The sequence below is a fragment of the Synchiropus splendidus genome, chromosome 2 (genome assembly GCF_027744825.2).
Source record: "Synchiropus splendidus isolate RoL2022-P1 chromosome 2, RoL_Sspl_1.0, whole genome shotgun sequence".
Lineage (NCBI taxonomy): Eukaryota > Metazoa > Chordata > Actinopteri > Syngnathiformes > Callionymidae > Synchiropus > Synchiropus splendidus.
In genome coordinates, this window is record NC_071335.1 from 31,594,316 (window position 1) to 31,620,827 (window position 26,512).

The 26,512-nt window shown below is 45.0% G+C and overlaps 4 protein-coding genes across 6 annotated transcripts; all 4 read left to right on the plus strand.

Moving 5' to 3' along the window:
• Nucleotides 1-274: 274 nt before the first annotated feature.
• On the plus strand, nucleotides 275-1,349 carry LOC128754738 (transmembrane domain-containing protein TMIGD3-like). Its single transcript, XM_053857569.1, has 4 exons — nucleotides 275-371; nucleotides 507-815; nucleotides 963-1,133; nucleotides 1,203-1,349. The coding sequence occupies exons 1-4, from the start codon at nucleotides 329-331 to the stop codon at nucleotides 1,334-1,336; spliced, it is 657 nt and encodes a 218-aa protein (XP_053713544.1). The 5' UTR covers nucleotides 275-328; the 3' UTR covers nucleotides 1,337-1,349.
• Nucleotides 1,350-10,261: 8,912 nt separating this feature from the next.
• On the plus strand, nucleotides 10,262-13,266 carry LOC128754657 (polymeric immunoglobulin receptor-like). The gene is made up of 6 exons (XM_053857425.1): nucleotides 10,262-10,362; nucleotides 10,422-10,469; nucleotides 10,562-10,876; nucleotides 10,974-11,258; nucleotides 11,334-11,414; nucleotides 12,874-13,266. The coding sequence occupies exons 1-6, from the start codon at nucleotides 10,323-10,325 to the stop codon at nucleotides 12,960-12,962; spliced, it is 858 nt and encodes a 285-aa protein (XP_053713400.1). The 5' UTR covers nucleotides 10,262-10,322; the 3' UTR covers nucleotides 12,963-13,266.
• Nucleotides 13,267-14,911: 1,645 nt separating this feature from the next.
• Nucleotides 14,912-18,620, plus strand: LOC128754495 (CMRF35-like molecule 9). Its single transcript, XM_053857158.1, has 6 exons — nucleotides 14,912-16,594; nucleotides 16,716-16,891; nucleotides 17,027-17,335; nucleotides 17,471-17,593; nucleotides 17,678-17,785; nucleotides 18,275-18,620. The coding sequence occupies exons 2-6, from the start codon at nucleotides 16,849-16,851 to the stop codon at nucleotides 18,355-18,357; spliced, it is 666 nt and encodes a 221-aa protein (XP_053713133.1). The 5' UTR covers nucleotides 14,912-16,594; nucleotides 16,716-16,848; the 3' UTR covers nucleotides 18,358-18,620.
• Nucleotides 18,621-19,123: 503 nt separating this feature from the next.
• LOC128753667 (polymeric immunoglobulin receptor-like) lies at nucleotides 19,124-25,025 on the plus strand. Of its 3 annotated transcripts, none has more exons than XM_053855584.1 (11): nucleotides 19,124-19,208; nucleotides 19,337-19,811; nucleotides 19,893-20,571; nucleotides 22,786-22,923; nucleotides 22,983-23,030; nucleotides 23,123-23,437; nucleotides 23,525-23,809; nucleotides 23,886-24,002; nucleotides 24,247-24,336; nucleotides 24,468-24,511; nucleotides 24,580-25,025. In XM_053855584.1, the coding sequence occupies exons 3-11, from the start codon at nucleotides 20,511-20,513 to the stop codon at nucleotides 24,742-24,744; spliced, it is 1,263 nt and encodes a 420-aa protein (XP_053711559.1). In that variant the 5' UTR covers nucleotides 19,124-19,208; nucleotides 19,337-19,811; nucleotides 19,893-20,510; the 3' UTR covers nucleotides 24,745-25,025. The 3 variants fall into 3 exon arrangements, with proteins under 3 accessions (XP_053711559.1, XP_053711560.1, XP_053711558.1); XM_053855585.1 differs by having other exon boundaries at nucleotides 19,144-19,811; nucleotides 19,893-20,000; nucleotides 20,347-20,571; XM_053855583.1 differs by having other exon boundaries at nucleotides 19,144-19,811.
• Nucleotides 25,026-26,512: the final 1,487 nt, after the last annotated feature.

The following is a 26,512-nucleotide window of genomic DNA, read 5'->3' on the forward strand; positions in this document are numbered from 1 at the left end:
CTGGCGCCCCCTTGTGGCTACTCACTAGCTCAGAACACGTATCATAAATGTTTCCAGATCACAACATCTGTTTATATATATGCAGCCAAACACGGTCTCAAAATCTGCAGCTGAAGCATTCTTATATGGAGGTTTATGGAGAGGTGAAAACAAGACGCCTCCACGTTTCCTTGTGATAATTGTGTGGTCAAATAAGTGTTTGAATTGTGGGCTGAACAGGAAATAGAAATTAACATGGGAGTGGCAAATACACAAACTCTTGGTCTTGACAGAGGAAGTTCCTCACCCAGAAGAAACGGACAATGATGAAAAGTATTCAGTCAGAAGAATGGAGATCAATTCTCTGATGGTTCTGGTCTGTTTTATGGCAGGTGAGTCTGCTGCGTTCACACGTGTTTCTTCATCACTCATTTGGTAGCTGAGTGATGTATTTCCTTTGTCATTGTAATGATGTTTCATGCTCACAACTTCGAGAGGGACTTTATATGTACTTGTGTTCTCTGCAGGGGTTTCAGACGTGGACGCGTATGATCTGAGACTAACAGGGAAGGAGGGGGATAATATCACAATTACATGTTCTCACTCAAATGCTTACAGCAACACAAAGTATTTCTGCAGAGGAGCATGTGACTACAAAGATGTCCTCATAACCAGTGAAGGTCCAAACACAGCCAAGTATCACATAACTGACAGAGGGAATGATTTCGATGTGACCATTTATAACCTGGAGGAGAAAGACTCAGGAACATACTGGTGTGGAATAGACAGAGTTGGCCATGACACATACGCTAGGTTTGACCTCACCGTTGTGAAAAGTAAGTCAACTCAGAAGGTTTTTATGTTTTCAGTATCATCACTGTCTTGCTTCTGCTCATCACACTGGACAACTAACTTTTCAACAATTCTTCAACAATTCACTATAACGTCAGTCCATATAATATTTACTTTTCCCTTCCTATTAGAGCCAGTCGAGGACAATAAAGAAGCCAAGGAGGAGAAGACTAGCAGTGCAAACATGAAGAATGAAACACCAGATGCGGACAGTGAAACTGTTGAGGTGAAGAACAAAGCTGAGGAGGAGAGGAACCTCACTGACTCGCCAGATGATACTGGAGAAACACCACCATCCTCCAGTAATTCATTTAAAAGCATTAAGAAGAGGACAAGACATGAGGTTATGTTCTTTGTTTTTGTTTTTTTAGAATCTGTGATGTACATCGGATTTGGTGTCAGGATTTGCTTTGGCCTTCTGGTTTCCGTCCCGGTGCTGGTCTTTGTCCTACGAAGGCGCCGCTCTGGAGCCTCCTCTGGTATGAACGCCTGCTCACCTGTGTGAGGCCAATATGGCATCTATGGAAAGCAGTGGCACATGTTTCAGAATTTGAAATCCTCAGGACCCTGCCTCTCTCTTCAGGATCCCTCGCACTCCTTCTACTCTCTCACGTCCTTGTTCTGCCTTCATGTTACGCATAGTTTCAATGACCTTGTGTCTCTCCTGACTGCACCTTCACCTTCTGACCTGCTTCTCTCCTGACTGATGTCGGTGTCTCCACCTAAACAAATGTTGCTCTGACAAGATATGAGTATTATTAGTAGTATAGAGTAGTATCTTTCACATGAAGCTCAACTAACCATCATGACGTTACTCATTCAAAGCCCACAATGCAGATGAAGAGGTGATAAATTCCCTCCATGCAAACATGTTCATGTTGTTAAACCTTTCCTGCCTCCTCACCGGACCGTGGTCGGGCGTCACAGGGGAGGTGTTCCGTCACCTCCAAGGCTGGAGCGCGCACTCCAGGGTTTAATGTCCTTTTCGTCGGCTGGAGCTGGGACATGGATGAGTCGAGTCTTTGGTAGAGCGTTCTTATGGTTTATTTCTTTGCAGTTCGAACTTGACACGTACCGGACACTTCTACACCTTTTCTTCCCCAGAGAGACGTCAATCTCCCGGCAGCCCCTCCCACACGCAGCGGCCACACCACACATACACGAACAGCGGCAGACACTCCACACTCACTCCTACAACACTACCCCCACTCTGGATAGCATTCTTAACAATGCACTCCAGCAACTCCATACAAAATAAAACAGGTGGGCAACCCTTATTACTTGCAGTATATAAAAAATAAAGTATTTTAGCCTCACCTTTAAAATTAGCACCTGTGGAGAAATAGTGTGTAAAAAATAGAATGGCACCATCCTGTCCATAACAGTCAGCAGGTGACTTTTAACTCAATTGTGCGTGAATATCAGGCCAACCGCTTTACACACTTTCACTATTGTCACTAGACATATGTACGAGCCCTCAACATGCAGACTAGACCAATACTCTTTTTTTTTTTTTTTTTTTTTTTTTTCAGAACATATTTGAACATGAGAACATTATAAATTCTAAACTTAACTATTCATCTCGAACAGTTAACCTCGCTTAATGGACCCATTCCCCATACATGATTGGTGGTCGTCGCTGGCGACGAGGTCTTTCAGCGCTCGGGTCCGGATGATGTTGAACTGCAGCACCACTGCTGTCTGGAAGACCGGACTGAGGAGAGTCAAACACAACAGTATCAATGTCAGGATCTGAGGAAGTGGAACTGAAAGCTGTCCCAGCTGCACTGTTGGAAAACAGCTGAGACAAGCCCAGGTCCAGGTCCGCTTGATCACTCTGCACAGGTGGTGGCGACACCTCCATCGGTGTCCATGAAGATGCCAGCTCCAGGGCCCAGGTGTTGTCCAGAGCGTCCCGGCAACGGTACGGCTTCAGCTGATCATGATGGACCACCTTGACTTTGGTCCTGGGGTTCTTCTGGATCCTGTACACCAGGTCGTCCAGCTGTCCCAGGATGAAATATGGCCCTTCATACGACGGCAGGAACTTCCGAACTCTGTTCTTGACATTTCGGGTGCCTTTGATGAGATACCAAACAGCATCACCAATCTGATAGTGGGTCCGACAGCAAGACTTGTCATATTGTCTTTTTGCTCGTTGCACTGCTTCACCAAGGGCGACTCTGACGATCTGGTGTGCCAGCTCCAACCGTTCTCGGAGACTCTGGACGTACTCAGGGGGCGAAGGTGTGGCGTCAGTGTCTGGGGGTAATCCAGCAACCAGATCAACTGGTTCAGTCAATTCCCTGCCGAACATCATCATGTTTGGAGTTATACCAGTTGCACTGTGCTTGGTTGCTCGGTAGGCCATGACAGCAAAGGGGATCATCACGTCCCAGTCCCAGTGACAGCGCTCAGCTGTAGTGGCCAGGATCTTCTGTAGAGTGGCGTTGAATCTTTCCACTTGGCCATCAGACTGTGGACGGAAGGGCGTGGTGTGAGTTTTCTCGATGCCGAACGTTAAGCACATCTTCTGAAACACCTCAGATTCAAAATTGCGGCCCTGGTCACTGTGCAGGGTATGTGGAGCACCATAACGAGACACCCACTGAGAGGCCAAAACTTCTGCCACAGTCACAGCTTTGTCATCATGGAGGGGGAATGCTTCAACCCACTTAGTAAAATAGTCTTGTATGACAAGTATATACCGATTTCCCCGCTCAGTCTCATTTAGTGGTCCCATAATGTCTAGAGCGACGCGCTCCATGGGGGCACCAACCCTTACCGTTCCCATGGGGGCTTGTGGTGTCTTGCGGGGTCTCGCTTTGGATGCGCAGCTAGTGCAGGTACTACACCACAAGGAGACATCTTCTCTCATTTTGTACCAGTAGTACCGAGTCTGTATTCGGGTGACAGTTCGTTCAACGCCAAAATGTCCTCCAATGAGTCCTTCATGCATCTGTTTTAGGATATCTGCTCGGAAGGATTTGGGCAGCAACACTTGGGGGTAAAACTGCGTGTCGTCCAGGCAGTAGTATTTCCTCATCAGGACTCCATCCCGGATGAAAAGTCTTGCCCATTGACTCCAGTAGGCCTTAGTCGCGGGGCTGTAGGGTGACACGGTGACCCAAGGGGGGCGCTCACTGCCGGACTCGAGCCATATCTTGACGGGTGAGATGTCAATGTCTGCCTCCTGGGCTCGTTGGAGGTCCGTCATGGACCAGCCTTGAAACGAATGGACCGAGTCGTCAGCGTTGATCACCCCCACTATATTCACCTGGAGCGATTCCGGTCCACTGACGGGCATGTCTGACCCCATCTCACACTGGATAGCCTGATGGGTGACACATTTTGATGGAACTGAAGGAGGCGGCAACTTACACGGACAAGACTGGCGACAAGGTCTCCGGGACAGGCTGTCCGCGTTGGTGTGGAGCAACCCCGGGCGATGGATGATGTTGAAGTTGTACTCGCCAAGTCTCTCCAGCCACCTGGCTAGCTGTCCTTCGGGCTCTTTCATCTTGGTCAGCCACCGGAGACTGCTGTGGTCTGTTCTCACGGTGAACTGGCGGCCTAATAAATACTGTCGAAAATGAGATGTAAATTCGACCACAGCCAACAACTCTCGACGGGTCGTACAGTAGTTTTGTTCCGTCTTGGACAGCTTGCGGCTTCCGTAGGCTAACACACGTTCACTTCCCTCCTGAACCTGGGACAATACTGCACCAATGCCGGTGTCACTGGCATCTGTGTCCAAGATCATCTCACCTTGGTCGAGGGGGTACCCCAAGATGGGTGCGGTTGACAGCAGTTGCTTCAGTTCATTGAAAGCCACCTGACACTTGTCCGTCCACTCGAACCTGGCATTTTTCTTGGTTAGATTATGGAGGGGCTCAGCTATTGATGCAAAGTCTTTGACAAAGCGGCGGTAATAGGACGCCAGGCCGACAAACTGACGAACCTCTTGCAGTGAAGTTGGTGGTGGCCAGTCTTGAACCTTCTGGACTTTTTGAGGGTCGGTGGACACGCCCTTCTCTGACACTATGTGACCAAGGTAGTTCACTTGCCGGCGGAAGAGGCAACATTTAGCCGGCTTCAGCTTTAGTTGAGCTCGGTGTAGTCGGTTGAACACTTGGCTTAGCCGTTGTAACATCTCAGGCACATCCTTCCCCAGCACTATTATATCATCCAGATAGACCAAGCAGGTCTCCCACTGCAGACCAGCCAGAACACGGTCCATTAATCGCTGGAAGGTTGCCGGAGCGTTACACAGTCCAAATGGCATGACATTCCATTCAAATAGGCCGTTTCTGGTACAGAAGGCTGAAGCTTTACGAGCTCGAGGTGTAAGTTCCACCTGCCAGTAGCCGGAAGCCAAGTCTAGTGTGCTGAACCACTTTGCCGTCGAAAGAGTGTCCAGTGTGTCTTGTATTCGGGGCAGGGGATATGCATCTTTGATGGTGCAGTCATTCAGAGATCTGTAGTCAATGCAGAGCCGATAAGTTCCATCTTTTTTTCGTACCATCACAATAGGCGATGCCCAGCTGCTGTGGCTACGCTTAGCGAGTCCAAGCTCCAGGTTCTGCTGTATCTGCTCATCAGCATCACGCTGTTTCTCCCATGCCATTCTTCGTGGTGGTTGCTTGACTGGGGCACCTGGACGAGTGATGATGTCGTGTTGGACCAGATTTGTGCGACCAATATCATCCGGGCCAGTGGAAAATACACTGCTGTAGGTGCATAACAGTTGCGCCAGTTGAACTCGCTCTCGGTTACTTAACTCTGCTGAGCTTTTTGTATAGAGTTCTCGCAGATGTGGTGGCAGTGTAGATGACTGATCAGTTGCACTGGAGACCATTATGTTGCTTGTGGACTGCAGCGGTGTAGCAGGCTGGAGGAATCCAGCAATGGCCCCCTTCTTGATAGTCACAGCCCTGTTGCCCGGATTGAAAATGCGTAGTGGCACAGGTTGAAGCTTGGCTGGTTCCACCAACACTCTGGCAACAAGCAATCTGTATTTCTCCACAAATCCTTTGGTGGGACTCAGAACCACTTGGCCTTCAATACAGCTTCCCGCATGGGTCATTCCCCTCACCAAATACTCATGACCGGGCAGCAAGACAACAGTTCGGCACACTTTCACAGCACTAGTCTTTTTCTTTGTGTCGGGACGGTAAAACGGCACTTCTTCTCCAAACAAGATAATGTGCTGTTTCCCATAATCCAAACGTGCTTGTGCTTGAATCAGGAATGGCTGGCCAAGAAGGGCATCATCACCCACGATGTCTGCGATCAGAAAGGGCACACTGACTTGTCTGTTGTGGAACTGCACTGTGAGGTCGGCTTCTCCGTGCACAGGAACAGTACCAGGTCCCACACCTACTAGGGTTGTGACCGTCGGTGGCTGCAGTGGTGGGCGAACATCTGGCTGGAGAGCGTTGTACAGTCGAAGAGGGAAAACACTTCTAGCCGCCCCAGTGTCCAAGACAGCGTACACCTCCAGGTCACCGACCAGCATGCTGACACTCATTTCTTGACTCGGGTTGTGATGGAGGGTGGCAGGTTTAGGCTGCGTTGGACTCTGTTTGTATGCCGGAGCTCTGGTTGGCTGTCTTGGTGATGGACACTCACGCCTCATATGTCCCAACCCTGAGCAGTTGTGGCAGCGAATGTCCTCCCACTTCATGTCATGGCGGGCAGACATCTTACGTGGGGGGCAACGTGGAATGGCTGGAGGGCTAGGGGGCACAGATGCTCTGCTGGGCAGGGTCGGCATTGAAACATGTTCTGTACCTTCGACTTCTACTCCTTCCTTGACAACAGCTGCTCTTTGCCGTCGTTCACTGAAACTACGGGACCCAGAATGAGCAAAACTGGCCACATACAATGCAGCGCGCTTGGTGGTCTCATGGCGCCTTGCAATATCATATGCTTGAGCCAGAGTACGTGGGCGCTGTTCTAATAATTTCTGGACAATCTCTGCATCTCCCACAGCAGATGTAAAGACCTCCACACCGATAGTGTCCTGCTCTACTTCACTTCTGTCACTGTAGGCCACCGAGACTTTCCCATATATGTCGTCCCTCAACAAGTGAAGCGACTCACCAGTCTTCCGCACCCTCTGACGGAGTTCGATTGCCACCGCCGCAGCATGCTCTGATGACGGTCCGTAGGCAGTTTCCATCTCCTCCACCAGGCGGCCATAATCCCACCTAGCAGAGCGTGGATTACGATGGACGATGGCACCAGCAGGCCCAACTAAACAAAACTTTAACTGCACGGTCATTGTCTTCTCAGACCAGTTGTTGGCGTGGGCGCAGCTCTCAAACTTGTATAAGAATTCTCTCCATGGTGTAGTGCCATCATACTGGCCGGGCCGAAGCGTGGGGACTCTCTCTTCTGTGCCGGTATCGTCTTCACTATCAGAAGGCGACTCCTGGCGCAGGTGACGCTGACCTGACACACCACGTCCACTTTGCATGACAGCGGTTCGGCCTCCAACTCTCAAGTGATTCATTGGATCAGTCAACTGATCACACACCTCTGTACTCTGTGGGTGACCAGAAGGACTTTGGTGGGTGTATGGAAGACCAAATTCCATGGGAGTACTCTGAACATAATTTCCAGTGCGACCACCAGAGAATGGGTTCACATTTGGCGTGGAAAACTGTGAATAGTCCGGGTCATAACTGTCCACGTCACCAATAAACGGATTCGTATTTTTCCACTTGGGCCGGCGAGCCTCACTCAAAGGATGAAACACGTAACCCCCTTTCCTCTGTTCATTCTTGGCAAATTGTTTGAACGGGTTGTCACTTTCATTCCACAAACAGTATTTTTCGTTGTCCACTAAGCGTCCGTCACGTCCTTCACTCATGGCGAACTTGTTGCTGCTAACTCCTCCGAACATCCAAACTCGTGGTGTAGCTTAGCAATTAGCACCTCCGTTCCTCACCGACACGGTTCGACTTTTTAAAACTTTCTTTCAGCGTATGTCACTTTAAACGTGCTCACCACAGTGTCCCGAGCCTCCAGTCCCTTCGTGGTCGCCAGTGTTAAACCTTTCCTGCCTCCTCACCGGACCGTGGTCGGGCGTCACAGGGGAGGTGTTCCGTCACCTCCAAGGCTGGAGCGCGCACTCCAGGGTTTAATGTCCTTTTCGTCGGCTGGAGCTGGGACATGGATGAGTCGAGTCTTTGGTAGAGCGTTCTTATGGTTTATTTCTTTGCAGTTCGAACTTGACACGTACCGGACACTTCTACACCTTTTCTTCCCCAGAGAGACGTCAATCTCCCGGCAGCCCCTCCCACACGCAACGTAATAAATGTTCCACTGCATGAAGTGGCTGCCATTGATGCCGTTCACACTTTGGTGTTCGATCTAGAGTTCAGCGTGTGAAGTGAGGATGTCTGAGAATGGTGTTCCTGCTGCGCTTCCTGGTGACCGCTGGACCTGACATGGAAAACCGAAACCACGTCACTTCACTGAAGAGATTTTTGGCCAGCCGGGGGTGCTTTGTGTGTGTTTGATGCTCAGCAGGACGGCTTGACACACTCACACCTTATAGTTTTATACTCACAAAGAAATTCAAATTTCTCTCCAGTAATCAGACCAAGCTGTTTATGTGCATTTTAAAAGTCCCAACTCAGCCGGACTAATGTAACAATTCGATTTTCTGGGCCAGCATGTAACCAACTAAACGTCAGATGAACGTGTGGTCAACACCCAAGGATGAAGGGAGAATGCACATTGTATTACTGAAAATAAAAACAGACCTGGGAGAGGTGATTGACAGTAGGGATGGACAATAACTTACTGTGCACTATATACCGCCAAACACAAACAAGATTGCGACAGCGCGCCGTGCTCTCCAGCTCGTCGCGTGACAGCTGTGGAGAGTGTGGTGGACTTTCGTTGACGATCGTAGTTTTGAACTTATTTTAATAAAGGAAACCTTTGATACTGACATTGGTCGACTCTGAGTCTCTGGATCTGTGTTTATTTTATTAGATGGAGTGGTCCTCATAGGTTCTGTGACGCTGCGCTGGCGCCTTGGCGAAACACCGTGGTGAAAATAGTTGGATATTGGACGGAGCTCCGCTCTGGTATTGGCGGCGGCGTCCTCTTCTGCGTCCCCATTAGGGTTCACTGATCATGGACACACTCTCACAGGCAGCGCTAATGCTACACCCAGGCATCAGTTAGGGACCATCAACGAATTCTAAAGTGGTCAAAGTATTAGCGAAATATTCAATAAGGCAATGAAAAACAGCCATTTTAGGAGAAAAAAGGTTTTTCATCACACAAGACAAAGGACTGACAGTTTGTGTAATGATTTGGAGAATAGAATATCACTAAATGATCATTTACTCACATTATTTCTAATATTTCTTCAGTAGCATCTGGGAAATGTGTCCAGACTGGTCCATAGTTAAAGTCAACTGTTCAGAGACATGAGATACAGCAGACAGACGGCTCAATTTAACTGCTAAATAAAGCTGGCAGAGCAGCTGTCAGCCAACAGCGGCTTCTACCAGAGACGTGAAACACTGAATTTCTCATCTCTGCACTTAGTTCACTATTATATTTAAACATAAACAAATAATGATGTTGGAGACAAATTCCACTTATAAGTTTCATCATAAGCCAGCTTCGAGACTGACATTGACAGCATTATTATTTGCTGTGTGGCTGGAGGTGTGAAGTGACACTAGCTTTTTCTAAGCTTGTAGCACCCACCCTTTTCACACTTGCCACACGAGGACTTAACTCTTGCATGGATGGTGACGGTGCAACCTCGGCTTCAATGCTTCATGCAGTCTCATTGTTGATTGCAAGGAGCTGATATCCACACATTTATACATCACGTATCGAGAGAGCACATTTAAAATATCAATACAAGTATTGTAGTGTTTTAGGGAATTAAATTCTCTAAAGACAAAGTGATAACTTGGGACACTTGAAACCACTGAAAGACAAGGGTTCCATTTATACTATCTTTTTAGGCAGGAAACAGTACAGTAGCATAAGCAGGAGAAGAAGTTTCTAGTGATATGAGAATAAAACTTGTTCAACTTTTCATGTTTTCTTCCTCCCAAATGGACAATGTTTAAGTCGCCAAATAAGAGTTTCAATTGGATAAAGTTGTTGAATCTTGCGTTCTTCATGAACAGGAAATGACAATAGTGCGTCAGTTAACCACTCACACATATGTCACATCTTCACACTTTTCACCTAAAATAATTATCATGGTAAGTGCCATTCTATGAAGAATAAAATCACAATACATGTGTGTTAATCCGATGGCATGTTTGACACACCACATTCTGAATGTTTTATGATGAAATAACCTCTGTTCTCTGCATTAGCTGGGCCCCTCTGCAAATTTGACCTCTCTTACAATCACACCTTCCTAATGCAAATACTTGGTGAGAAAGAAGAAGCTGCCCACACAGCCAGTTCAGTTTCAGGAAGCATCAGAAGAGAAAAAGATGAGACAGTCACTGAAGATCATCTTCGGCTTTATCACAGGTAAAACTGTTTCCTAATTGAATGTACAGCAGGTGTGACTCACGTGTACTTCATCACAGCGGCCTGCGTGAGGGTTTTGCCTGCCACTGGGAATCAACCGAAAACCTGTGAGTGAAAATGTCTAACTATTAGAACTAACTATTGGCCATATCTAGCGTCCATATTCCAGGTAATACCTTGTTTGGTTTCTCTTCATCAGGTAGCAGTGGATCTGTTCATGTGACTGGCTTTGTTGGATTGTCTGTCTGCATCAAATGCGCTTATCCACCTAAGATGAAAAATGGTGTGAAGGAATTCTGCAGAGTCAATGGAGACAAGTGCTCCAACATCATTTCCGCCCCCATATTAAATACCACAAGAAAAGACAGGTTTCTCCTGGAGAATCACAAACAACAAGAGCACTACAGGGTGACCATGTCAGAACTGACCGTGGATGACAGTGGAAAGTATCTGTGCCGTGTTAACTACGGTGAAACACATGGCTGTTTGACTGAAGTCACCTTGGCAGTGAAGAGTAAGTGTGGATTGTTTCATTTGATTTTCTTGATGTGCAGCCACATTCAGCTAAATGGGTTAACCATCTGTTAACCACCGTCTTTTTTCTCTCCAAGAGTTGGATGACGTTGAGCCGACTGTGGTCCCTGGTGTTCTTGGCAGAAGCGCTGAGATCACTTGTCACTATCACAACAGTCACAGGGATGATGACAAGTGTCTGTGCAAGGGAGCGGATCCCCGCACTTGTGATGTCCAGAAAATAGTTCCGCACCGTGAGTTCAAAAGGTCAAACTACTTCCGTGTGGTCATCAGAAATCTGACCGAGAAGGACATCGATACTTACTGGTGCTGCTCAAATACAACATGGCGCCACGGAGTTTTCCAAATAAAGCTTTCTCATTGTGAGTGGCTGAAGTGCCAATTTTTAATAAAAACATCTGTTGTCGGGAACTGATACCATATTTTTGGGTCAACAGCTGAATCTCACCAAAGAAAGAAGATGAGCAACTCTTCATCTGAGGTTACTGAAGCATCGGACAATCGGAATATTCTCAAAGGTGAGTTCATTTCGGAGTTGGACTGAGGAACACGTTCAGAAAGTAACCCAGATGCACAACCATTTTGGAGGAATTTGGGGATAAGAACAGGGCTGGATGAGTGCAAACACTACTTGGTCCACCAAAGAAGGACACAATATGTGGAAATGTTGTGTTTTAGTTGCACTGTATGCAAGTGCGCCACCTGGATCAATGATGAAACCAAACTGCTCTGATGTTCTGCGCATCAGGCACTTCATGTTATTGCTGGATAAAAACCGTGTTCCTTCTTTAAAAATGTGACAAATTCTTTAGCTATAATGGATACCTGATTTGGAGTTGGTGATGTATTATAATTTAGAGTACCGGGTAGTTTAAGTGAAGTCTTCTGTTGACTTTAGTTTTCCTTTAATAAATCTGTGTTCTAATAACAGTGCCATGTGTTCTCTTCCACAACACTGTCATTTGTATATACATTTCTGAACATATTTTATTGACATCAAATTCACATTTTTGCTTCAGAGATCCTGGTTTAGCTTTGAGATCCACAAGTGCCCGTTTTCCTCTGACAACTTTTGGCATCTTCCTTCCACCCTGATCAGTGAGAACGTGTGGCAGTCGATGACACTCATCATTTTTTCCGCCATTTTCCTCAAAATCATTCGTGATCTTCAGTGCTTTGTTAACTGGCCAAATGCTTCCGTTGAGGTAACGTCCTCTCTGGAAAGGCTTCGTGAGTGGATGAGAAGAAAAACATATTCACCACCCTGGAGGAGGCAGCAAAGCCTCCCGTGAAGAAGGAGAGCGCTGCAGCTGAGTGAGGAAGAGTACAGGCCTTTGCACACTTCAGAGAACGAGAGTTACAATAGGTAACCTTCCATGTTCCTTCAGTGTGCGCTGCCCTCTAGAGGCTTTGTTAATGGATAACCCAATGAGCGAAGCAAGGGGGCAAATGTACTCTCAATTAGCCACCACTGGTGAGAGAAGTGCGCCTCCTAGAGGTGAAACTCAAGCAAGGTCCCTGAGACTGATCTGTCCAGCAGACTTCCCTTACTCTGCTTCTCACTCCTGCCTGTGAAGAGGTGGAGACCAAAGAACAGTTCACCCCACGCACTGAACACCAGATCACAATTCTCCAACAGCATTTCGCGGAACCACTGGCTTCTTCAACGTTGGAGCAGAAGGTCCGAGGCCATCTCTTTGCTATAGAATAACCAAAGGGAAGCGGTGGAAAAAAGTACTATGGGCTAGCTGCCGAATTTGCGAGTTAAGTACGGCCCCCTTTAAAGAGTTTGCCTGACACAGGCTGCTGTCCGCTGACCCTGGCATGTACCTGGGCACAGTGGAAGACCTGGGGCTCCGTGATAAGTGACTACATGACAGATGAAATTAATAAGTAAATAATAAGTCATTCTCACTTGCGCAGTGAATGAGACTAAAAGACAAAAGGTGAGGTAATGTTCTGTGTCTTTTTTTTTAGAAACTGTGCCGTACATTGGATTAGGACTCAGGCTTTGCCTTTGGGTTCTGATTGTGGTTCTCTTCCTGGTCGTTGTCCTACGAAGGTGACGCTTGGCAGCATCCTCTGGTATGAACACCAACACGCCTGTATGAGGCCAACATGGCATCTATGGAAAGCAGAACAAAGAATTTGAAATCCTCATGTACCCTTTCTCCAGGATCCCTCGCACTCCTTTAACACCTCCTTCTACCCTTTTTTTCCCCACATACTTCTTGCATCTTTCACTTTACACATTGCTTGGAAGGCCTTTGCTCTCTCCTGACAGTGCATTCACTTTCTGACCCTGCTTCCTGACATGTTGTCACGTGTGTACTGATAGATCTATAGAAAATGTTATTAATGTCAAATACTTAATGCGAAGGTGCACTGAAAAGTGTTGATGGAATGTATGTTCTAGACGGTTGTTTTTGTCAAAGATGCTCCTCAATATTCTGAACAGCCCTCAGAGAAGCTAATTGATCATCACGAAGTTCATAATTCAAATCCTCAAAACTTGTTTGCAAAACCATGTGCATGTTGAACCAGCAGATTGAGTGCTCTTGATTTGAAAGTCATCCAAATTGAGGTGTGTGTGTGGACCACGGTCCGCCTTCTGTGCATGTACACTTTGCTCTAGGTTCATTGGAGCCAAGAGTAAAAACAATAACCATTCTACACAAATTAAAGTACCGCTTTTCCTCAATAATAGTACAATACAGAAATTCCTTACTAATGGCTCCATGTACATAAGAAAAGAAACACAAATGTTGCTTTGAAAACGCAAAGACTGTTGAAAGTCAGTACAAAATAAATGATCCAGTCACAGCAGCAGAATTGTCCGAAATTCTGTATCAGAAGTCCATCCAGGGGACTGACTCAGTCCTAGAAGTCATGAGGAAATCACAGTCTGCGTGGCTCTCCATCAAGCAAAAACTGTTCTTGAATGGACACCTTCCATACAAAGGTCAATCCAAAGAAGAAGACCAGACCTGTATTAAAAAACTGGTTCACTATCCACAACTAGTGCAGTATATATTCGTGTTGCTCCTTCTACAATGCTAAGAAAATGAACAAACATAAACCCCATTATAAAAATGTTATAATTGTTTTAACCATCAAATGTCAGCTTTCATCATATTGCACCTTGAAAACAAAACATCGAGTCCAGGTAAAATGAATCAAGAGTGTGAGATGTTTCCGAGCAAAGAAGTCAGGACAGATTAAAATGTTCTCTGTAGACTTCTAAAACGGATTCTTTTTTCAGTGTACATTATTTACACGATATTTCTCACACTCTGCACTGCAAATAAGCAGGTTTTAATACCTTCTTTTCTCTTGTTTGAACTCTGACAAAATAATGATAAATCACAATGCAGTGGTCGAAGTTGTGTGCTTCTGCTGTTTGAAACGAACTTTGTCATCAATTTGTTTTTTTTTATTTTATTCTCAAATGAATGTCATGTAACTGAACTGTGTAACTGTGTGTACCATTATTTTAAATATGTCATGCTGAGTAATAAACATCTCACTGCATGAGATGGTTGTCTAGTTGATGCTATTTACACTCAGTCAGTGCAGAGAAGATCCAGTCCAATGGAGTGATTTGCTGACAGAAGTCTCACTGCTGACTTCTGAAGCTGATTTGAAGTTGAATGTTTTTGAAGTTTCAGAGGGAGCTGAAACAAGCTAGGGCCGCATACGCTGACAAACTTAGGCAGCAGTTCTCAGCCAATGACTCGGCTGCAGTGTGGAGAGGGCTCAAGGTGGTCACTAACTACGAGCCACGTGCCCCCCACACTCTGAACAACCTCGCTCTTGCACAGGACCTGAACAACTTCTATTGTTGCTTTGAGCAGCCATATTGCACCAACACCTCTGTGGTCTCTCCAGTCCCATGTTCCACTTCACAACAAAGGACTGTGCTGTCTCTTAGTGACACAACTAAGATGAACGATGTCACTGAGACAGCAAAGTCGATCACAGTCACTTTTGATGAGCCACCCCCTCAACTCCCCCCTCTTCCTCTTTCTCTTGACATCATGGAGCAGGACGTGCTCACTCAGTTCAGGAAGCTGAAGCTTCGGAAGGCGGCAGGTCCGGACAGAGTTTCCCCTGCCATCCTGAAGCATTGTGCTGCTGAGCTGGCTCCAAGTGTTCATGGACATCTTCAATGCTTCCTTGGTGTCCTGTCAATGTTCCTGCCTGCTTTAAGTCCTCCACTATCATCCCTGTTCCCAAGAAGGCCAGGATCACAGGACTGAATGACTACAGACCGGTGGCACTGACGTCTGTGGTCATGAAGTCCTTTGAGCGCCTGGTTCTATCCCACCTGAAATCACTGCTTCTCACCTGGACTCATTGCAGTTTGCCTACAGAGCCAACAGATCTGTGGACGATGCAGTGAACCAGGCCCTTCATTTCGTTCTGGAGCATCTGGACTGCCCAGGAAGACAAGCTTCGCCAGCTCGACGTGCCTGACTCCCTCTGCAGATGGATTACAGACTTCCTGACCAGCCGAAGTCAGCGTGTGCGGCTGGGGACGACTGTCTCTGACACTCGGACCCTCAACATCGGGTCTCCTCAGGGCTGTGTTCTCTCTCCATGGCTCTTCTCTTTGTACACTAACTGCTGCACCTCCAGCCATGAGTCCGTGAAGATGATCAAGTTTGCGGATGACACCACCATCATCGGGCTCATCTCAGATGGAGATGAGTCGGCTTACAGGAGGGAGGTGGAGCGGCTGGTGTCCTGGTGCAGCCACAACAACCTGGAGCTCAACGCTCAGAAGACAGTGGAGATGATCATGGACTTCAGGAGAATAACAGCTCCTCCGTCCTCTCTAATGTTGGCTGGTTTACCCATTCCTATTGTGGACTCCTTCTGCTTCCTGGGAACCACCATCACTGAGGACCTCAAATGGGAGCCAACCATCAGGTCCCTCATCAGGAAGGCCCAGCAGAGAATGTTCTTTCTGAGGCAGCTAAGAAAACTACGACTGCTGACGAAGTTGCTGGTGGAGTTCTACACGGCCATCATCCAGTCCATTCTCACCTCCTCTATCACTGTCTGGTGCAACAGCGCCACCTCCAGGGACAAGAGCAGACTGCAGCGCATCGTACGTTCTGCTGAGAAGGTGATCGGTTGCAGCCTGCCACCTCTTCAGGACCTGTATGCCTCCAGGAGCCAGAGACGTGCAGGTCGGATCAGAGCCAACCCTTCTCATCCTGAACATGGACTGTTTGTTCCTCTTCCCTCTGGCAGGAGGCTACGGTCCATCCAGACCAGAACCTCCCATCACAGGAACAGCTTCTTCCCCTCGGCCGTCAGACTGTTGAATTCATGAACAGCCTTGTTGTTATGTTATTCTATTTATTTTATTTTATTTTATTTACTTTTTGACTGCACGTTATTCCAAAACACTTTCCTAGTTAGTGGGCTCCCCACTGACCATGGCAATAAATTTGATTCTGATTCTGATTCTGATTCTGAGATGGAGGCAGGCTTTCTTGTTGATGCCAGTGAGGACAAGTTACGGCAGTGCAGGTGGGAGCATGAAGAATGAATGAAAGTCACAGACCCTGACAGTCTCATTCACCTGCCGTCACCATGCAGCTGAGAGTGGACACAGGTCACACAGATGACACTGTTTAGATCTGTACATGAATGTGGTCAGACACCGCCTCCAAGTTTGAAGCCGAAGGTAAAAAAAAAAAACAATTCCGTTTTTTTTTGTTTTTGTTTTTTTTGCCAAGTTGCCAACTAAGTGTTTGAATTGAGGCTTTGGGGAAAATAATGTTGACATTTTTTTTTTCCTTGAACAGGAAACACAAATATAAGTAGCCACAGGCACTCACACTCACTTGAGCTGGATAGAGGAAGTTCCTCAGCAAAAGGGAACCAGGAACCTGAGAAACCGACAATAATGAACTCAGAGTCAAGTACTGAGACAGAAGAATGGAGATCCATTCTCTGATGGTTCTGGTCTGTTTTCTGGCAGGTGAGTCTGCTGCGTTCACATGTGTTTCTTCATCACTAATTTGGCAGCTGAGTGATGTATTTCCTTTGTCATTGTAATGATGTTTCATGTTCACGACTTCAAGAGGGACTTTATATGTATTTGTCTTCTCTGCAGGGGTTTCAGACGTGGACGCGTATCATCTGAGACTAACAGGGAAGGAGGGGGAAGATATCACAATTACATGTTCTCACTCAAATGCTTACAGCAACACAAAGTATTTCTGCAGAGGAGAATGTGACTACGAAGATGTCCTCATAACCAGCAAAGGTCCAAACACAGCCAAGTATCACATAACTGACAGAGGGGATGATTTTGATGTGACCATTTATAACCTGGAGGTGAAAGACTCAGGATCATACACGTGTGGAGTAGACAGAGTTGGCCGGGACACATATAATGAAGTTCACCTCACCGTTGTCAAAAGTAAGTCAACTCAGCATCATCACTGTCCTGGTTCCACTGATCATCCTTCACTGTACATTCTGACCACTGTAGCATGTAGCAATCCTTCACTTTACTAATAATCCATGTATAATATACTTTGTCATTGTTCATAAGAACCACGAGAGAAGACAGAACCAGAAGAGAAGAAGAAAGAAATTGGCGAGAAGAATGAAACTGCAGAGGGGCAGAACGTCACTGACATGCCAGATGGAATTGAGGAACATCCTCCACCATCAAGTAATGCTTCTGGGGTGTTAAAAAGAGAACCAAGACAAATGCTGGGATAATGTTGGGTTTTCGCTTTGTTTCACTGTGTTATAGAAACTGCGGTGTACATCGGATTAGGCCTCAGGATTTGCTTTTGGCTTCTGGTGCTCCTCCCATTACTGGTCTTTGTCCTACGAAGGCGACGCTTGGGAGCCTCCTCTGGTATGAACACCAACACACCTGTTCAGTCAGAGAGTACTTTGACTGCTGACGACTGATTACTCCCTTAAAAAGTAACCTAGTTATTTTACTGTTCACTTGACTTTCAAAATAACTAAGTTAGATCTGAACTTACTTTTCAAGTTACGTTTAGCAGCTGACCACGACAGCCCTCATCACCTCAACATAAAAATTCAATGGCAATTCTGAGGTTGTATTTCTGAAGCAAGGTAACAGACGAACAAAGCGGAAACCTTGAAGATCCCTCCTTTGTCCCTTTGTATCTGAGCCTAAAAACTGTTGACCTGGCCATGGTTGGGATATTGTTTTATTATTTTTGATGGTCTGTATATGTCAACGTGTCCCAGCAGCAACAAGCAAAGACACTCAGACATCAAAGACACACAGCAAGCAACAAAGATAACCTGCATCACTCAATATGGGTATTACTAAAGGCTGCTATGAGATGTTTTGAATTTAAAATCTTTACAGACAGAGCAGAGCGTGGCTTCCACTACTCTGCTTCAGATCCAGACGCTGTTGTTTCCTCTGAGGTCACTGTGAGGGAAGGATGACAGAACCCTGCAGACCAGACGCTCCACTCCAGCCTCACCACCACCCATCATGCATCAGGATTCAAATCAAACTTTGTTTTGCATGACCACGTGTGTGTGCCTATGTTGAAGCATATCTATTCTAGTGAGGTCCAATTTGGGGGAAAACACCGCCTTGTGGAGCTCTTTTGCAAATCCCCAGCAAGATGGTATGACAAACCTATGTGTGTGTGCATGTGTGTTTGGGGGATTGGTTTATCTTCTGTGATCATTCAATACCCTGATATTCATGCCAATAAAAATATTGTTTGACAATAAGTTTGATATATTTACATAATTCAACTGGGAAAGGTAAACTGGATTAATTTTCACTGTTAAGAAGAAATCAAATCGCCTGAAAGTTTCACAAACTAAAATGTTTTCTGTGAATTTGCTTGAAAAAAGTTCTCTTTTTTTTACTTTTTACTACTCACATGAGTTCAGTGAACCATCCATCCTTTCATTAACATTTGCCACTATGTCACGAGCACATCGTCCAAGTGTGTGTTATTTATATTATGTTTATATTACTATGTTTAGTAGTACATGTCAACATTGGTTCTACCTTTTATGGTTAGCTGCAACGCAGGCTTGCGAGGCCTCTGCAAACAGAAAATCATCACACATATACCGTATGAGTGGCTAATACTCACACACCCACACACATTTGTCAGAAATACCACATATCGTCTCACTTGAACAAGATAAAGGAAGTTTCTGAGCAAAAAAAGGAAGCAGAATCCTGAGAAACTGAGAATGATGAACAGAGAGTCGCGTATGAGACAGAAGAATGGAGATCCATTCTCTGATGGTTCTGCTCTGTTTTCTGGCAGGTGAGTCTGCTGCTTCACATGTTGTGTGTTTTTGTTATCACTCGTAGCTGACTGATGTATTTTCCTTGTAATGATGTTTCAAGCTCACAACTTCAAGGGGGATTTTTATGTATTTGTCTTTTCTGCAGGGTTTTCAGAAGTGGATGCTTATGATCTGACACTAACAGGGAAGGAGGGGGAAGATATCACAATTACATGTTCTCACTCACTTGCTGACGGCAACACAAAGTATTTCTGCAGAGGAGCATGTGACTACAAAGATGTCCTCATAACCAGCGAAGGTCCAAACACAGCCAAGTATCACATAACTGACAGAGAGAATCATTTTGATGTGACCATTTATAACCTGGAGATGAACGACTCAGGATCATATAGGTGTGGAGTAGAGAGATCTCACCTCACTGTTGCTAAAAGTCAGAAGGTTTTTATATTTTCGCCATCATCACTGTCATGGTTCCGCCGATCACTCTTTACAGAACATGTATCTTTCATCTGCTTTCACTGAAACATGATATGCTTTCCCATTTTCATTAGATCCAAAAGAGGAAAGGACAACTGATGAGCTGAAGAATGACAGTGGAGATGAACAATCTTCACCCTCAAGTAATACTCATTTTGGTAGTAAAAAGAGAGCCAAGACAAAAATGAAGGGAATGTTCTGTGTGTGTGTGTGTTTTCTTTTAGCACCTGTGATGTACATTGAATGAGGACTCAGGATTTGTTTTGGAGTTCTCGTTTCAGTCCTGTTCCTGGACTTTATCCTACAAAGGAGAAGCTTGGGAGCATCTTCAGGTCCGAATTTGAAATCCTCAGGACCCTGCCTCTCTCTTCAGGATCCCTCGCACTCCTTCTACTCTCTCACGTCCTTGTTCTGCCTTCATGTTACGCATAGTTTCAATGACCTTGTGTCTCTCCTGACTGCACCTTCACCTTCTGACCTGTTTCTCTCCTGCCTGATGTCGGTGTCTCCACCTAAACAAATGTTGCTCTGACAAGATATGAGTATTATTAGTAGTATAGAGTAGTATCTTTCACATGAAGCTCAACTAACCATCATGACGTTACTCATTCAAAGCCCACAATGCAGATAAAGAGGTGATAAATTCCCTCCATGCAAACATGTTCATGTCATCAGCAGATGACGGAGCAGAGCATGGCTTCCACTACTCTGCTTCAGATCCAGATGCTGTTGTTTCCTCTGTGGTCCCTGTGAAGGAAGGATGACAGAACCCTGCAGACCAGACGCTCCACTCCAGCCTCACCACCACCCTGCACACGCCGACTCTGCCAATAGACCAGTGGATGATAATCACTCTGATACTTGGTGAACAAAAGGGCCAGATTCATATTGGACTCCATTTTGGTTAGTAACATATTGCAAACGCTTCTTCTTCTTTTTGATTTCCGTCATGTATTTGCGACTGAACCATGCTGTCCTGTGAAGCCGTCACCGGGGTGATTCCAGCCTTGAGGCACCTCTGGGTTTCGAGCGTGTGGCCGGTCCTGTCAAGGTTTTGAACTTCAAAATCACTCGGTTGTGATAAATGGGTTTACGTTTGTTCATGCGTCATGGTTAAGTTTATTTTCCATATGCAAATACAATCAAACAAAAAGATACAAACTATTGAGTGACATGAAGTCACAACATACATGTATACTCACACACAATGATAAGAATAATGAAGATAAAGATACAAATGAAAAATAAAAAAAGAACCTATTCCCCACCAAAGGTGCATTTCCCATAATGATTGTGATCATATCTACACCATAATGGACATAGCAAATGAATGATCCAGACTACAGTAGAACGTCTATTCAGTTAGCAGTCTAAAGCAGCGATAAGCAAAAAGTGAGGCTGAATGAAAGGCAAAAGTAAACAATGACTTGCCAAAGTCAAGCAGTTTTGTGATGATACTTTCACATACGTTAATGAAGGGTATCAAATGTTTTCAAAGTTATGGCACATTCCTACCAGTTTAAGTCTGAAGTTTTTCTAATTTTAGAAAGTATCACACATCTTTGATCTGCAATGTATGAGCAGATGCGGATGAACATCTCCAGTGAAGCAATATTTTGGTTTTGTAATTTAAGCAAAGCTGTCAAAGGATTTGGAGTCAGTCTCTTATCGAATATTTTCAGACCAGTATATTTATCAAGCGCCGGGCAGAGCCACATCATATGGATGTGATTGGCAGGGGATTGTCGGTCACATGATGTAGAAACGCCATCAAAAATGTTTGCCGCAGACATTCCTTTCTATAGTAACAAGGAGGCAGTACTTTGCAGTGAATGAACCCAAATTTTGCACATATTGATGATTTATGAGTCCTGCGTATGATCTCTGACCAACTCTCATCATCGCTTTGTTCACCTAGATCAGTCTCCCATATCGTTTTCATTAAATGTGTGGAATTGTTTTGAATTGAATATATTGTTGAATATTAAGCTGAAACTGCTCCCTTCATTGGAATACCCGGTTTTAGAAACATTATCACATCACTGTCTGTTGGGAGATTTGGGAAACACGGAAATGATTTGAATAAAAAGCTTTGAATTTGAAGATTATGAAAAAAGTGCTCTTTAGGTAAATTATGTCTATCGACTAACTGTTAAAAAGACACGAATAAACCATCTATAAAAAGTCTTTAAACCCAATCGAGGCCAAAATGAAAATAAACTACCGACTACAGAGGGGCGTAAAGCATGGTAAATGTACATTAATTCTTAAACACATAAGATATTGTTGTTATATGAGCATTCATCCTCCTGTTAACATTTGTCACGCCACCCAGAGAAGGTTCTGCTCTCTGTTAGGCTGAAGCTCTGTCTCATCCTGACGTTTCTCCAACTAAGTTTCAACATAAAAATGAAGTATCCTGTTCATACATAAAGAGAAAAAAATTGGGCATGTCTCTTCTGGTAACTGTGTTTTTTTGGTTGACGTGTGAAGTGCCTTTAACACACAGGTTAGTTCTTTGTTCTCTGGTTAGCATCCATTCGTTTCACACATGCTGTTAGCTGTGATGCTCAATCAACGTGGATCAAAGTGGTTTCCACAGTTGCACTACTCTGGCTGGAGAGGGGTGTCACATGACTTTCAGACGCCTGCAGATTGACACCCTGGACATGAGTATTTGTGCTTGTATTCGATGTCTATAATGAAAAGTGCAAGGGAGTATTACAGTCTAAAAGTAGAGCAGAATAAAAGCAACATCAAGGACACTTGGAAGATAGTGAACACAGTCCTCAATGACAAAAAAGGTATGATACGACGACTGAATTGTATCAATTTTATCGAAGAAAAACAGGACATTACAAAGGAAATTAATCTTAACATTGGGCCTAGCACAAAATAAAGGGCAACTAGTGTTTTATATACACAAATGCCATATAAGCTGTCATGTGAGGTATTTATAATGTGGTAGAGGAGATTGAAATGAAGATTGGGTTGGTTCATTTGGATTTACAGAATAAAAAAAGGGTTGGTGCTCGTGCACCACTAGGGGTCTGTCCGTCTACAGTTTATCACCGTGCCAACATTCACTTCCCTTTTTGTTCATGTGCTATCTCATAGAAAGATCCCTTCGTAATGCAAATACTGTAACACGCGAGAGAAAGAAGAAGCTGCCCACACAGCCAGTTCAGTTTCAGGAAGCATCAGAAGAGAAAAAGATGAGACAGTCACTGAAGATCATCTTCGGCTTTATCACAGGTAAAACTGTTTCCTAATTGAATGTACAGCAGGTGTGACTCACGTGTACTTCATCACAGCGGCCTGCGTGAGGGTTTTGCCTGCCACTGGGAATCAACCGAAAACATGTGAGTGAAAATGTCTAACTATTAGAACTAACTATTGGCCATATCTAGCGTCCATATTCCAGGTAATACCTTGTTTGGTTTCTCTTCATCAGGTAGCAGTGGATCTGTTCATGTGACTGGCTTTGTTGGATTGTCTGTCTGCATCAAATGCGCATATCCACCTCAGATGAAAAATGGTGTGAAGGAATTCTGCAGAGTCAATGGAGACGAGTGCTCCAACATCATTTCTGCCTACTCGTCAAATACCACAAGAAAAGACAGGTTTCGCCTGGAGGATCACAAACAACAAGCGCACTACAGGGTGACCATGTCAGAACTGACCGTGGATGACAGTGGAAAGTATCTGTGCCGTGTTAACTACGGTGAAACACATGGCTGTTTGACTGAAGTCACCTTGGCAGTGAAGAGTAAGTGTGGATTGTTTCATTTGATTTTCTTGATGTGCAACCACATTCAGCTAAATGGGTTAACCATCAGCCTTTTTTCTCTCCAAGAGTTGGATGATGTTGAGCCGACTGTGGTCCCTGGTGTTCTTGGCAGAAGCGCTGCGATCACTTGTCCCTATCACGACAGTCACAGGGATGATGACAAGTGTCTGTGCAAGGGAGCGGATCCCCGCACTTGTGATGTCCAGAAAATTGTTCCGGGCCGTGAGTTCAAAAGGTCAAACTACTTCCGTGTGGTCATCAGAAATCTGACCAAGAAGGACATCGATACTTACTGGTGCTGCTCAAATACAACATGGCGCCACGGAGTTTTCCAAATAAAGCTTTCTCATTGTGAGTGGTCGAAAATTTTGTTTTTCATAAATCTGTTGTTTGTTTTCAGGAAATGAAACCATATTTTTGTTAACAGCTGAACATCATCAAAGAAAGGGGAAGAGCGACTCTTCATCTAGCGAGGTCACTGACGCGTCTGAGAAAAGAGAGGGATCAGGCACACAGTCATCTGACGGCCGAAATATTCCCAAAGGTGAGTTTGTTGTTTGTTAGAATGAGGAACACACACAGCCCAGAGAAGAAGAAGAAAAACTTCAGTCATATAAACTGCATTATTATTATTATTATTATTATTATTATTATTGTTATTATTATTATTATTATTATATTTCTTGCGTGTTGCGTGTGTTACTCCTGACAGTTTCGTTTTCGCTCCGAATGTCGCCGCCCTCAATCCGTGTCACGTGCTGATCTATTTTTTTTTTTGTCTCCACCAGTGATTTCCGTTGTTGTTGGTGTGCTGTTGGTCGTGACAGCGTCTGTGGCATCTGTGGCACTTTACAAACTGAAGCTCAGCAGGAACACAGGTGCGTCTCATTTGGTCAAAGTACTTTGGTTCATTGTTTCCCCCACGTTTCACATTGTCAGCGACAGTTTTGAAAAAACGATTCCTCACGTCACTGGACACCGTTAACTGAACTGTTAAACTCCTGGGCAGGGCGCAGTGCGGAGAGGCAGGAACATCCTCCACACAGTTTTAAGGTTTGTGCATTTGTGAATGTGCCGTTGATTTACGGTGTAAACACGCGCCGCTCGTCTCCCCTGCGCAGGAACACCGGGAGGATCACCAGTATGAGGAGATCAGTGAACCGCCTTGCGCACAGACTCCAGGACGCCAGTTGACCACCGTTTATGTCACTGTCAATCGTCCAGAAGAGAACCTTCAATACGCTTCCGTTCATTTCCAGAAAAACACTGACGATAAAGTGGAGTAGAATGTAGCGGGCACTGACGGATTCGAATTCTCCTGCTAGTATAAACAGCTGCATTTCATTTTCCAGGTCTCGAGCTGCCACTTTTCGTTTCTTAAGAATCATGTGGCTCTTATGTTAAAAAAAAGCAGGACGTCACATTTTTTTTAACTTTTATTTCATGCGTTACAAGTTTTCAATGTTATCATATGACGTACACCGTAGATTGTTGCTATTTAGCGCCTCCATGTGGCGGGTATGAGATTGTGCCATTGAGAAGCGTTTAATAAAACACATTCACGCAATGCTTATTTTATTTTGTTCAGGCCGAAGTCATAGCCCTTTGCGAGTTTTACTTTTTGCTGCCACTTTTTGTGTCAATACACCTTATAGAGCAATTATGGTGGAATTATAAAAAGAAAAAAATCTGGATGCTTGACAGGATATTGCTGCAGTTCTTGTTATAATATAATATAATATATAATATAATATAATCCAGTGGAACTTCAGTTTTCGAACGCCCCGGACTTGGAACGAAGTTCCAACAAAAATTCGAGATTTTTTGCTTCGGGTTTGGAACGAAAATCCAGAACTCGAACGCCCCCGAAAAAAGGCGGAAAAAACATATACGGACCAATCAGCTGACCCACGACGCGCTTTGTTATTGTGTATAACGCAGGCTCTGTATGCAGACGTGTCCCGTTAGCTACATTTACTGACTGTTTTTTCTTCATATTGAGGTGTAAAACCTTTCCTGTCTCCACACTGGACCGTGGTAGAGTGTCACAGGGGAGGTGCTCGCTCTCCACACCTCCGAGGCTGGAGCGCTCACTCCAGGGTTTGATGTCCTGTTGTCACTGGGACGGGGATGAGGCGAGTCTGGGACAGAGCGTTACTTGGTTTATGACTTTGTCACAGCCAAACTGCACAGAAGCGCACATTCAGAGCTGGACACGCACCGGGCACCTCTTCACTTCTGGAGAGACGTCACTCACTCGGCAACCCCTCCCACATGCAGCGGCCACACACATAGAGGAACAGCGCACCTGCAGCAGACACTCTACATTCACCCCTACAAAAGACTATTTTAAGGCTTGGAACGCACTATTTCTTTTTCCATTCATTGTAATGGGAAAAATCGTTTCAGATTTCGAACAAATCACTTCTCGAACCGCCGTCTGGAACGGATTGTGGTCGAGAACCGAGGTACCACTGTATAATAGAATAGAATAGAAATAGAAGAGAGACATTAAAGACATAGAGTATACATTAAAGATGTACCTAAGGTCACGATAGACATAAATCAGCCACAAACTGCTAACTTAAACAAGTAGATACCGTCAACTATTTATTATAAATTATTATATTGAAATAATAATGTAAGGATGATGTCGCCAAGGAAGCAGTCATCTCAATCAGCATAATAACCGTGTATTCAAAGTTGAACCACTTAAACAGAGCGAAGGTCTTTACATCACCCACCGTTTCAGTCATGGTCCAAACTTTTACATTACTTGAATCCTAAATTAACATTCAAATTACCCAACGACTATACCTTTCTATTATTTTACCTGCATTAAAACACTTATATTTACACAAGAATTCACTACCCGCAGTCCTTTGCGACACAATTCACCCAGGTCGCCACAGTAATAATTATTATTATCAGTAAAAATAGCTAGAAAATATAATTTTTAAACGCAACAGCCGAGCTCTTTTCAAGCTCCACCCACTCCGTTGAAATGCGATGGACATGACACTTGACCAGTAGGAGTGTGGGAAGTCAATGTGG

Coding starts and splice junctions, on each gene's coding strand:
- LOC128754657 (XM_053857425.1), top strand. CDS start 10,323: ATGAGACAGTCACTGAAGATCATCTTCGGCTTTATCACAG. Junction 10,470..10,561: donor TGGGAATCAACCGAAAACCT/GTGAGTGAAAAT, acceptor TCTCTTCATCAG/GTAGCAGTGGATCTGTTCAT. Junction 10,877..10,973: donor AGTCACCTTGGCAGTGAAGA/GTAAGTGTGGAT, acceptor TTTCTCTCCAAG/AGTTGGATGACGTTGAGCCG.
- LOC128754495 (XM_053857158.1), top strand. CDS start 16,849: ATGGAGATCCATTCTCTGATGGTTCTGGTCTGTTTTCTGGCAG. Junction 17,594..17,677: donor GGAACATCCTCCACCATCAA/GTAATGCTTCTG, acceptor ACTGTGTTATAG/AAACTGCGGTGTACATCGGA. Junction 17,786..18,274: donor ACGCTTGGGAGCCTCCTCTG/GTATGAACACCA, acceptor AAATCTTTACAG/ACAGAGCAGAGCGTGGCTTC.
- LOC128753667 (XM_053855584.1), top strand. CDS start 20,511: ATGATAATCACTCTGATACTTGGTGAACAAAAGGGCCAGATTCATATT. Junction 23,810..23,885: donor CCAAATAAAGCTTTCTCATT/GTGAGTGGTCGA, acceptor TTTTGTTAACAG/CTGAACATCATCAAAGAAAG. Junction 24,003..24,246: donor CGGCCGAAATATTCCCAAAG/GTGAGTTTGTTG, acceptor TGTCTCCACCAG/TGATTTCCGTTGTTGTTGGT.
- LOC128754738 (XM_053857569.1), top strand. CDS start 329: ATGGAGATCAATTCTCTGATGGTTCTGGTCTGTTTTATGGCAG. Junction 816..962: donor TGACCTCACCGTTGTGAAAA/GTAAGTCAACTC, acceptor CCTTCCTATTAG/AGCCAGTCGAGGACAATAAA. Junction 1,134..1,202: donor AGAAACACCACCATCCTCCA/GTAATTCATTTA, acceptor TTGTTTTTTTAG/AATCTGTGATGTACATCGGA.